This window comes from Hemitrygon akajei, chromosome 1 (assembly GCF_048418815.1).
Source record: "Hemitrygon akajei chromosome 1, sHemAka1.3, whole genome shotgun sequence".
NCBI lineage: Eukaryota > Metazoa > Chordata > Chondrichthyes > Myliobatiformes > Dasyatidae > Hemitrygon > Hemitrygon akajei.
In genome coordinates, this window is record NC_133124.1 from 169,772,183 (window position 1) to 169,784,828 (window position 12,646).

At 47.3% G+C, this 12,646-nt stretch overlaps 1 protein-coding gene across 4 annotated transcripts in view; it reads right to left on the reverse strand.

The window, feature by feature from the left end:
• Positions 1-2,504: 2,504 nt before the first annotated feature.
• The window catches only part of LOC140732212 (HEPACAM family member 2-like), a 38,928-nt gene continuing 28,786 nt past the window's right edge, over positions 2,505-12,646 (reverse strand). For 3 of the 4 annotated variants that reach the window (XR_012100019.1, XR_012100017.1, XR_012100018.1), the window contains exons 4-6: positions 12,115-12,384; positions 7,552-10,735; positions 2,505-5,962 (exon numbers count right to left, since the gene is read on the reverse strand). Coding sequence is in view for 1 of the 4 variants with exons in the window: in XM_073054518.1 (XP_072910619.1) it covers positions 5,922-5,962; positions 10,613-10,735; positions 12,115-12,384 (434 nt within the window). In the remaining 3 variants the exon portion in view is untranslated. The remainder of the gene's footprint in view (positions 5,963-7,551; positions 10,736-12,114; positions 12,385-12,646) is intronic. The other variant, XM_073054518.1, reaches the window with a different exon arrangement.

Here is a 12,646-nt window from a genome sequence, read left to right on the forward strand (position 1 = left end):
CTCCAACTCTGTAATTCTATCCGCTTGAATGTGACTCTCATACTGGAGGATATCGTCTCCACGTCGACAAGGTCCCATGAGGCTGCTCGGAAAGGTGATGTCGCACGGAATCCAGAGAGCACTAGTTAGGTGGACCACTAATAAGATCAGATTTAGGAAGCCGAAGGAGGGCATTGAAAGAGTTTAGTGAATAGTAGTATACCACAGAGGTCAGTGTGGGATCTTTGTTAGTTGTTATTTATGTACGTAAATGATATGCATCCAACTAACCAAGGTTTAATAATAGTAATAGTTTTACTGCAGGGTACTTTTATACAGACAATCTAGCTCAAAGTGCTTTATTATAGAATTGTTAGAGCGATTTTAGGGGTTAGCACATGAAGCAAATAACTTTAACTGACTTCTGCCACTAGCCTTCAGATTAATATGGATTATGGATTAAATCTAAAGCACAGCTCTGATCAATTGGTTCCTAAGAACCGTGGACCAAATTAAATTGGAAGAGCTGACAATGCTGATGTAAACTTGTTACTTGCATGTATTTGGGTGTCTGTATTATAGGTGCAAAGAGGGAGGTGCGATGACGGGAAGATCCAGGCATTTGAATTTGTTACATCAAGACGTACAAACAGGCTGGACGAACTCAGCAGGTTGGGCAACGTCTGTGGAAAAGAGCAGTCAACATTTCGGGCCGAGACTCTTCATCAGGACGCCCGAACGTCTTGGCCTGAATCGTTGACTGCTCGTTTCCACGGACCCTGCCCGACCTGCTGAGTTCCTCCAGCTTGTTTGTACGTGTTGATTTGACTCCAGCATCTGCAGTGTACTTTGTGTTTTGAATTTGTTGCATGTAGTTCAAAGGAGCATTGTAAATATGGGCAAACACACAAAATGCTGGAGAAACTCAGCAGGCCAGGCAGCATCTATGGAGAAGAGTACAGTGACATTTCGGGCCGACACCCTTCAGCAGGACCCTAATGGAGGGTCTCGACCCAAAATGCCAACTGTACTCTTTTCCATAGATGCTGCCTGGCCCGCTGAGTTCCTCCAGCATTTTGTTGTTTTGCTTGGATTTCCAGCACCTGCAGATTTTCTCTAGTCTGTGGTTGTAAATATGGAGTAGTTTGAATTGGATTGAATTTATCTTTGATCTTCAGCACATGAATTTGTGTAGTGTTGGGTCAAGCAGACTTCTTGCTCGGAAAGGATCTCTGCCTTTCTCTCCTATCTCTCGCTTATGACTCCAAAGGTTGAGATATTTTGTTGAATAAGGAAACTTCTTCATAGCTACCAGTACTTCTCCCTGGTAACTTAATTCACGCAACAACAGAATAAAGTGCAAACATGAAAATAAAATTTTGGAAAAAAAACAAAATAAAGATAAACATTAAAGTAAAAGACAAAAAGATGTTAGTTAAAAGCAAGGTTAAATAAATTGGTTTTGAGCTGGTGTTTAAGTGCCCACTGAGTCTTCATCCCTTAGTTATAGGCATTGAATTGCACAAATTAGGAGCATAGTTCAAAAAGCTGACATGTTAATTATCTTCTGAGAGAGATTGTTTAAATATAAGAGACCAGCAGAACAAGACTCAGAACTGCAGCAGCCTCACTCTGATTGGTTCCACCAGATCATACCCCCTTGCTCATCAGTCTGTTTATTCCGGCTCTTTGCTGGGTCCTGTAAACATTCTGGAAAACAAGAGTCATAGACAAAACTAGCCCTTCAACCCCACTCATGCATGCCAACCATTGTGCTTGCCTGAACTAGTCCCAGCTACCTGCATGAGCCCATATCCCTCTAACCCTTCCCTATCCAAACATCCTCTAAGTATTGTTAATGTACCCGTCTCAACCACTTCCTCTGGCAGCTCATTCCATTTATGTACCACCCTCTGGGAGAAACACCTGCCCCTCAGGTCGCCTTTAAATATTTCCCCTCCCACCTTAAAATAAGCCCTCTATTTTTAGACTTCCCCTACCCTGGGGAAAAAACTGTGACCATCCATCATATTGACAGCCCTCATGGTTTTATAAACCTCAGCCTCTGTCGCTCCAGGGAAAACTGTCCCAGCCTGACCAGTCTCTCCTTATAAGTCAAACCCTCCAGTCCCGAACCTTGACGAACACCTTCCAGATTATTAACATTCAACATACAACATAGAAATCTGCAGCACAGTACAGGTCCTTCAGCCCACAATGTTGTGCTGACCATGTGAACTACTCTAGAAACTGCAGAGAATTTCCCTCTAACTTTCTAAGCTCCGTGTACTTATCTAAGAGTCTCTTAAAAGACCCTATTGTATCTGCCTCTACCACCGTCACTGGCAATGCATTCCACGCACTCTGTCTAAAAAAACATTAACATCCTTCCTAGATCTGGGTGAGTAGGACTACACCCTCCTGTTTTAGACTCCCCGACCCTGGGGAGAAAACTGTGACTGTCCACTTTATTTTTGGTGTTCGTGCTTTTTCACACATCTACACAGAGGGAATATGAATAAACATTTGGCTCAATGCACATTTATTACAGATTTAGTATACCTATACAGATCAAATATACAATAAAGAAATCTGAAATATATATAGCTCTTATAATTTACAATGGCATACACAAGGTGGGGTTAAAGTGCAGGATCAACAGTTTAACAATGCAAAGTTAATGCCTGATGACATGTACAAAACAAGCTATCCGAATGTTCCTTTTCCAGGCCTCCCTCCGCTCGGCTCGCAGTCTCTGCAAGCGCAGCCCCCACCCAGACTGACCACAGAGATGTTTGGTGGGGTGGGGCAGTGAGGAGGGACAGTTGTTGAGGATGGAGAGGCACTGAGGAAAGAAGGGGCTTGTGAAGGAAGGGCCATTGAGGATGGAGGGCTGTTGAGGAGCAGTGGGGTGGAGGAGTTCGCTGAGGAGATGGGGGCTGAGAAGGGTGCACTCTAGGAGGGATGGGGAGGGTTGAGGGGCCATTAGAAGGGGAGGGGAAGTGATTAGGGAAGGCGGCATGACGAGGGGGGAGGGATGTTGAGGAGGGGGGCAGTCTAAAGGATGAAGCAGAGAAGAGGGAGATCTAGTGAGTAGGGAGAAGCAATGAGGGGTGAGTGGCAGTGAGAAAGGAGGGGCATTGAGGGGGAAGGGACAGTGAGAGGGCAGGAGTGATGAGGAGGAAGCACTCATACAGATATTCCATGCCCTGAGATCTAAAGGAGTTATGCTCCTCCCCTACACTCACTCCTCCTGTTGCCAGCCTCCGTCTGGGATGTCCTTGCACGGAGAATTTCCTGCTCCCTCTTCTGGCCCATGGGATCTTACTGTGTGTGAGTTGGCCTTACTCGGACTGGATAGGGCAGTGACCAGTATCAGCCAGTAGAAAGCACTGATCAGGCAGTCAACTCCTCCACGTCCATCTACCGGGCCTGAGACTATCCCATTATTCCTCACACATTGACTCACCTCCCCCAACCCTTTCTGCCCCCTCTGCCACATGGGGGCTGGGTGGATAATCCCATCCCTATTCCACATCACCCCACCCAAAAAAAGTCTGTGGTTGAGGGGCGGCAGAAGTGAGAGAGAAGAGCAAATGCAGGGATGGGAATTGATCCAATGGGCTGAATGGCCTCTCCTTGCCAGTGGGGCCATGCTGTCACAATCCCATAATCTGCGAGTGCTGGGATCAATACCAAAGGTTAAAGCCCAAATGTTGGGGAGTCCAGAAGTCAGAGAATGAATGCCTGCAAGTCTGTGAGCCCAAAAGCTAAAGGTCAAAGTCCAGAGAGCGGCGAGTCCAAAGGTCAAGGATAGGAGTTGGGCTTCTAGACATCGAGGCCCTGTGTCGGCAAATCGAGAAGTCGGTGAACCTACGTCTGTGAATCTGTGAGTCTGGGACACGTATGAACCACACGCCAGCAAGGCAAGAACATGGAGGCCCATGAGAGTCCAGAGTTTGAGGCCCCCAGATCAAAATCCTGTGATCAACAATCATTGTGTGCGATAACTGAAGGGTGAAGGTAGAAGTCAGTGAATCTGGAGGTCGGAAGGCCGATGTTTTTCATTCCCAATCGAGGACTGGAGGTTAGATTTCTTGAGGCGGCCTGTCCTCGGATTGTAACCCTAACCCTAACCCTAACACTAGCCCAAACTCGGTGTGTGCGTGTGGGACATTGCTGTTGTTTAGTTTTGTGTCGTTGTTGCTGCTTGTGTTGTTCTGCCGAACACTACGGGCATGTTATGTTGGCATCGGGACGTGCAGTGATATTTGCGGACTGTTCCCCAGCACGCCCTTCAGTTGTGTTGGTGGATACACAAACAACACAGATCTCTGGATGTTTTGATCTACATGTGACGGTTCTGATTCTGAATCTGAAAACCTGGAACAACCATCACGGTGCTGGGGGATCTCAGCAGGTTGGGCAGCATCCAGGGAGCTGGGGGTGGACAGGTGAGGCTCTGACTTTCATCCGAGGGAAGGCTGCTGTCCACTCTTCCCTCCTCAGATACTGCCTGACCCACTGAGTTTCACCAACATTATGTTACAGCATGGGGTGAACGCTGGAGGGAACGGAATGGGGTGAGTTCAAGTGAGGTAGCAGGGAACTCAGTGGGCTGTACCTATGCTGCATGGCTCCGTGACTGCTCATTCGCTCCCACTTCCTTCCCACCACTCTGAGCAGGGGGTTGTCGGTATGGAACCCAGTTCTAATCTCAGCCCTGATGCAGGGTCCTGACGTGAGATGCTGGTAGTCTCTTGCTTCCCTCCCACACACCGCCCGACCCACCTGAACCTGTCAGGCAGGTCACATGTGCCTCCGCCCCACCCCACCTGAGTTCTATTTTCTGCTGTCTCTGGTGTCCCCACGTCAGTCTCATTGGTATTTCACTAACATACCATCAGCCTGAACCACAAACACTAATACATGCAGCAATTATCACAAACTGTCCCCAGGCAGCAGCCTGGCAGACGAGAAAGAGCCGAGCAGGGCTCCTTTCCCGCTGACAGCTTTCAGCACAAATAGGGCGGTTCCATCCTTTCTCTTCAAGCCTCACCACGCATGGCTGCCTCTGGCAACCAGATAGAAGTGTCTGAGCCAGGGAAGTGGGGAGTGTCCCACCGCACTCCCAAACTCCTGCCCTGTGGATGGGGAAATGGACTATCTTCTTCCAGGGAAGTGGGAAATGTCCCATCACACTCCCGAATTCCTGCTCTGTCGATGGAGGAATGGATTATTTCCACCCAGTATCCTCTCACACTCATGACCTTTAGATGGAGGTAATGAGGCAAGTGTTGAGTGTGTGGATTAACTCTGTCCCATCATCCTCCTGTCTTCTGCTCTGTAGAGCTGGGAAATGCGGCGGAAGCTGAGTGTATGGACTAGGGAAGTGTCCCCTCACATTCTTGTAGATGGAGAATTGACTATAACCACCCAGGGAATTAAATGTGTTCCATCTCATTCCTGACTGGGTGAGTAGGGAGTTGGGAGTAAGACTTCAGGTGCAGGGAGGAGAGTCAAAATCCACAAAATTCACAGCCTGTGACCTTGATGTCTATGTGGTTGCTCCAGTGGAATATCTGGTCAGTGGTGATCCCCAGTACGGTGATGATGGGTGGCAAGATGGTGGGACCTGACAGAGCCATGCTTCCTGCTCCTGGAGATGGGTCACGCAATGCTCACTGTCTCTGTGTAGGTCCAAACCTCCCAAACATGCATGGCACATGCCCTGTTACCCTGAAGTCGTTGAAGCGTTCATGCCTTCGAATAAATAGTCAAGTTATGTCCATAAGGCACCATGACTCAATACAACACCATTCTCCCTGGCATCTCTCCAAGCCCCATGGAACACTGCTGGTCCTGGAACATGGTGGGAACAAGGGGAAGGGCAGCCGTGACAGGTTTAGGAGGAAAGGGATCACAGCTTCTGTCTCAAAGGTCTATATCTTCATCCTTGCCTTCTGAAACATCTTCTTCCCAACTGCCGGAGAGAGGGACAAGGGGAGAGTTTCAGACTCCATGCCATCATGACCACCACCCCATCACCCAGCCCGACTACCTCGTAGTAGAGCAGTAAAGGCAGCTGCACAACCTTCAGCCCATTCAGCCTGCTGTCCCAGTCACCCAGGTCTTACTTCCTCTGGCCTATCTTGCTTGCCCACGGTGGACAGAGGGCGGAGGCCATTAGGACCTATTAAGTCTGTGTACTAGAACCTGTGCTGTGGGTGCGAGATATATCAGTCACCCTGACGTTCATGTAGATGGGTGGGTTATCAGTTTGCAGACAATACAAGAACAGGTGGTGATGTGGTTAGTGTAGAAGGATACAGTGGGATATAGAACAGTTACAAATACGGGCAGAAAAATGGTAGAGGTTTTAACCTGGCTAAGAGTGTAGTGTTATACTTTGGGAGATCAAATATCAAGGGACAGTACACAAGTAAAGGCAGGAACATTAATATGTTAATGTACAGAGGGATACTAGTCCATAGCTCCCTGAAAGTTGCTTCAGAGGTGGATAGAATTGATAATGCTTGCCTTTATTAGTCCTAAGACTTTAAGACAGAGGAGTACCATAAGATTAATTCGGCCCATCAAGTCTGTTCCTCAATCTGAACGTGGCTAATTTATTTTCCCTCTCAATCCCCATCCTCTGGCCTTCTCCTTGTAACCTTTGATGTCTTTAATAATTAAGTACCTATGAACTTCTGCTTAAAATATCCCTAATGTCTTGTCCTCCGCAGCCATCTGTGGCCATCATTTCCACAGATTCATCACCCTCTGGCTGAAGAAATTCCTCATTATCTCTGTCCCAAAGGGATGTCCTTTTCTGAGTCTATGCCTTATGGCCCAAGACTACCCTGCCAGCTGAGTCAGTGAGTTACCAAGTTCAAGAGTCGGGAAGTTATGTTGCAGCTTTATGAAACTCTGCTTAGGCTTGGACTATTGTATTCAGTTCTGTTACCCCATTACAGGATGGATGTGGAAACTGCGGAGAAGGTGCGGGATGAGGGCATGAACTATGAGCTAGGAGAGGTTGGGGAAACCTGTTTTTTTTTCCTCTCTCTGGAATGGAGGAAGCTGAGGGGAGACCTGATTTTGGGGGGGGGGGGTTATAAAATCATAAGAGACACAGATATGGTGCCAGCCAGTATCTCCCCTCCCCCACCCCCAAGGTCAAAATATCCAACACCAAAGGGCATGGATTTAAGATGAGAGGAGAAAGTTCCATGGAGGTGTGTGGGGCACGTTTTTGTTTTACACAGAGAGTGGTGGATGCCCAGAATGTGCTACATGTGGTGGTAGTGGGGCAAGTGAGACAATTAAGAGGTTGTTGGACAAGCACATTGAGGTACAGGGAATGGACAGATATGAACCATGTACAGGGTGAGAAGATTTAGTTTGATCTGGAATTGTGTTCAGCACAGACATTGTTGGCTGAAGAGCCTGTTCCTATACAGTATCGTTCTGTGATCAACATGCAATTCTGCTATACTGCTCTCTCCTCCCACCACCCCCGCACATCTTGCTCCATCCCCACCATTCTACCCGTTCCAGAACATCGCTCACCAATCTCTCCGCTTCTTCGTCAGCATCGTGTTTATTATCACAGGCATTGACATGAAATCTGGTGCTTAGCAGCAGTACTGTGCAAATGCATAAATAGTACTATGTTACAAAAATAAATTAAAATTGTAAAAGAGGTAGTGTTCATGGACTATTCTGAATTCTGTTGGCAGAGGGCAAGAATCAGGCTCCTATAGCTCCTCTCTGGAGTAACGAGAGAAGGGCATGTCCTGGACAGTGAGTGCCCTTACTGATCGGTGCCTCCTCTTGAAGATGCCCTTGGTGGTGGGGTGGGTTGAGCCTGTAATGGAGCTGGCTGAGTCTACACTCCTCTGTAGTTTCTTCTGATCGCCTTGCATACTAGGCGGTGATGCAACCAGTCAGAATGTTCCTCAAGATACATCCGCAGAAATTTGCTGGAATCCACAGTGATATATCAAATCTCCTGTGATCTCTTCATGAAGTAGAGCCACTGATGTGCATTCTCCATAATTGCATCAATCTGTTGGGCCCAGGACAGATCCTCTGAGATGTTGATGCCCAGAGATTTGAAGCTGCTCACACTCTGTACCGCTGACCCCTCGATGTGGACCAGAGTGTGGTCTCTTGACGTTCCCTTCCTGAAGTCCACAATCAATTGCTTGGTCTTATTGACGTTGAGCATAAGGTTCTTGTTCTGACACCACCCAACCAGCTGATTTATCTCACTTCTATACGCCTCTTCATTGCCTTGTTGAGATTCTGCCAATGACTGTTGGGTCGTTGCCACATTTAGAGGTACAGTTTGAGCGATGCCTGGCCACACAATCGTGAGCGTAGAGAGAGTAGAATGGTGAACTAAGCACGCATCCTTGAGGTGCATCCAAGGAGGAGATGTTATTTACGATCCGTACTGACTGAAGTCTCCCAATGAGGATCTAGTTGCAGAGGGAGGTACAGAGGCCCTGATTTTGAAGCTTGTTGATTAGTACTGAGGGGGTGATGATGTTGAATGCTGAACTGTAATCGATAAACAGCAGCCTGCTGTTGTCCAGCTGCTTCAAGGCAGAGAAGAGTGCTAGTTGAGGCACCCTCCACACAGCGGCAGTTCACTGTGACCTCTGGAGCTCTGTGTAGCAAGCAGCACCCTGGGGTGGGTCTCTGTGTGTGAGATTACCACTGACACCTGCTGGTTGAACCCATGGCTTCTGGAAAGACTCCCATTAGGGACTATTCATCACTCCCTTTTGTGTAGTTGGTACCTTCGCCACAGGGTCGAAATGTCAAACACCAGAGGGCATGCCTTTAAGGTGAGAGGGGGGATGTTGAAACGAGATGTGTGGGACAACATTTTTTCCACAGAGAGTGGTGGGTACCTGTAATGTGTTGCCAGGGGTGCTGGTGGAGGCAGATAAAATAGAGGTGATTAGGAGGCTCTGTGCAAGAGATCAGAGGGATATGGAAGCTGTACGTGCAGAACTTCAGTAATTTAATTATTTAGGGACAACTGTATTGGCCAAAGGAGCTGATCCTCTGTCGTACTGTTCCATGTTGTATGTTTCAGTATCTTTTCCATGCTCCGTGTCCTATATCCAATGCTCTAAGCTCGAGACTCTATGTTCTATGCTTTGCCCTAGGCTGTCGGCTGTATGTTCTATGCTCAATGGTCCACATGCCCTATATGGCCTATGCCCCTATGTTCTATGGTCTAGGCTCTAGCCTCTATGCTCTATGGTTTATGCTTTAGTCTCTAGGCTCTATGCACGATTTGGTATCTATGCTATATATGCTTGATGCTCTAGGTTCCATGCCCTAGGGCTTATGGTCTAGAATCAATACTATATAAGGTCTATGCTCTATTTTCTAGGCTCTGCGTTCTGTGCCCTAGCCTCTATACTCTATGCTCTAGCCTCTATACTCTATGCTTTTGTCTCCATGGTGTATTCCCTAGTTTCTATATGCTGTCTATGCTGTATATGGTCTATGTTCTATGCTCTAGGCCCTAAGCTCTATGCTCTAGGTTCATCTCTAGGTTCAATATGCTCTATGCTCTATTTGGTCTATGGTCAATATGCTCTATGGTCTATATGGACTATGGTCAATATGCTCTATGTTCTATATGCTCTATGGTCTATATGCTGTATGGTGCCTTGAAGGGTGTTGTAGAACAAAGGTACCCAGGATTATGGGTACAAGGGTTCCCTGAATGTGGCATCATAGTAGACAGGGAGGTGAAGAAGGCGATTGGCATACTAGCCTTTTTCAGTCAGGGCTTTGAGTACAGGAGTTGGGACATTATATTGGAATTGTACAAATTGGTGAGTGGATACTTGGAGTATTGTGTTAATATTTAATCATCATTTTACAGGAAAGAGGTTATAGAGCTGGAAAGAGTGTTTAATGCTGTGTTTCTCTGTGCGGAGGTGCCAGGACTCATGGGACTGAGATATGGAGAATGGTGAAGTGGGTTGGGACTTCATTCCCTAGAATATAGGAGACTGAGAGGGGCTGACCTTATACAGGTGTATAAAACCATCAGGGTAATAGACTGGGTGAATGATTGCTGTCTTCCTTCCCAGGGTTGAGAAACAAAGAGCTGGAAGGCACAAGTGGAGCAGACAGGGTGGAGGTGGAATGAGGAGCAGAGGGTGAATGTGGAATGAGCTTCCAGAGGAAGTGGCTGAGGCAGGGACTTTGGGTCATTTACAAGGTAGCTGAACAGATACACGGATAGGAAAGGTTTATAGGGATATGGGCAAACGTAGTTAGATGGGACTGGCTTAGATGAAAGTCATGGTCGGCACGTGCTGTTTGGCCAAAGGGCCTGTTTCAATACTGTGATTCTAACTGCAGGAAATCCTGCCCTCTTCTCATGGGATGAGAAAATGTCCCGGGAATCGATCCAGTGAACCTTCTCCCGCCCTCCGTCTGTGACAGGTCCATCCTTCCTGAAACAGAGACACCAGACCGGGACATCACATTCCCAGGACAGTCCCACATCAGGGGTCCCGCGCACGAGAATGGAATCCGCCTCCTGCCCACACCTGGGAACATTTCCCGGAACACCAGGTTAGTGGGAGCTCACCTCCAATGGAAAGCAACAGCAGAACAACCAGCAGCAGAAAACACAGGAAGACCGGAGTGAGGAGCAGGAATCGGAGCCGTTCTGGCATGTCCTGGGTCTGGCACACCGGCACGTCAGAGGAGGCTGCAGAAAGCAGATGTGCAGCAGTCAGTGGGATCACTGGGGACAGCTAATTACCACAGTCTCACACACACTTACACAGACAGACACAGGAACATAGACACAGCCACACACACCCACAAAACACCCACACAGACACGCACTTACACAGTGGCAGACAGATAGACACAGACACACACACCAACAACCAGGTGAGGTGTTGGAGGCAGAGGGTGTCACAGAGATGGGGAGGGGTTTGACATTGCTCCCTCGAAGCTGTGTGAGTGCAAGGCCACGTAGCAACTGAAATGCTCCTGTGCATGGATCCTCTGTTGCCTCACAGCTGGAATTGGATGCAGCCAGACAAAGTTTACGAAACATGAAAGATTTTCTTTGTTGTATTGTATTTCATTATATCCTTCAATTAATAAATCATTTTAAAACAAACCCTTTGACTGCCTTATTCAGTATTGTTGGAGGAAAAGATATTATCTTGGAGACACCTGATTTGCACATTTTGGCTTTTATTTTTCTTATAGCTACAAGGGCATTATTGCTTAGGTGGAAGGATGTTACTCCCCCTACTCATGTTCAATGGTTAAGCGATGCTTAAATTTAGAGAAGGTTTTTTGTTCAATTTCCAAATCAAGACAAGACTCTCTAACATTGTGGGGATCTTTTCTGAAATATTTTCAAAATCCTTGATTTGCTATCAAGTATATGTTTTTTAAGAAAAGATTTTTTTTCCTTTTTTCTTTCTCTACCAAACAGCTTTTCTTGGTAGTGGGATTAGATTCTTTTTTGTATAACAAAATTATTACTTTTCAATATTAGGAGTCAATTCAATTTACATGAATATGGGGTAATGAGACTATAAGTGTGATTCGAATATATTGTAATTGATATATGATATATATCCTCCTGTACTCTGTATGCTTTTGTAAGAAGTATGTGATTTTTCAATTTTCATTCTAAGTAATCTTAGTATGCATATTACAAACATTGAAAATGTAATGCAGTTTTCAGGCCATATAAAAGAATTTCTTGCTCAGAGAAATGGCTGATCCGCACAGTTCTAAGAAATTGTTAGAGGGAACATTGGGTGTAGGGGCCAAAGGGGATCACGGAGATGGGGAAGGTTGTACGGACTGGAGGGGGTCACAGAGATAGGGAGGGATGTAGATACCAGGAGGGTTCTCACAGATCAGGAGGGGTGGGGTGAGTTCCAGAGACAGGAGGAATTACAGAGATGGGGAGGGGTGTAGTGGCCAGGAGGGGCTACAGAGACGTGAGAGTGTGGAGATGAAAGGGGGTTACAGCAAGACATGGTAGATGTGTGAAACAGGGAGACAGAGGGGAGATGCGCAGATGGACAGTGAGAGAGAGACAGGTGACGTTCCTACCTGTCAGGCTGAGGTTGAAGCTTAGCCTGCTTATTTTGTTCGAGACCGTACATGTGTAGGTACCACAGTCCTCCCAGCCCAGCTCAGGCAGCACCAGGTCCTGACCCATGTCCCGCTGCACAACCCAGCCCCTCGCCGTGACATTCTGGCCATCCTTGGACCAGGTGAATTGCAGCTTGCTCCCTCCCATCACCGAGCACTTGAGTGTCACGTTCTGCTGAGGGGATGTCCTGTTTGGGGATAGGGAAACGATGATCTGTGAAACTGGCTCTGAAAAAAAAGAGACAAGGGTCAGACCTCCTCAACCCTGACAGCTCCCACCATTGTCCCATCCATGAGAAATCCCAGATCATCACAGGCATTCCATGTGGGAACTGAGTGTCATTCGGAGTCCGGAATTATGACTAAAAAACCCTACCCCATGAGTCCACAGAGAGGAGCTCTCTTCATGTAGCCCATCACACCCTCCCTGGGTCAGACACAGAGGGAGGCTCCCTCCGCACTGTCCCATCACACACTCCCTGGGTCAGAC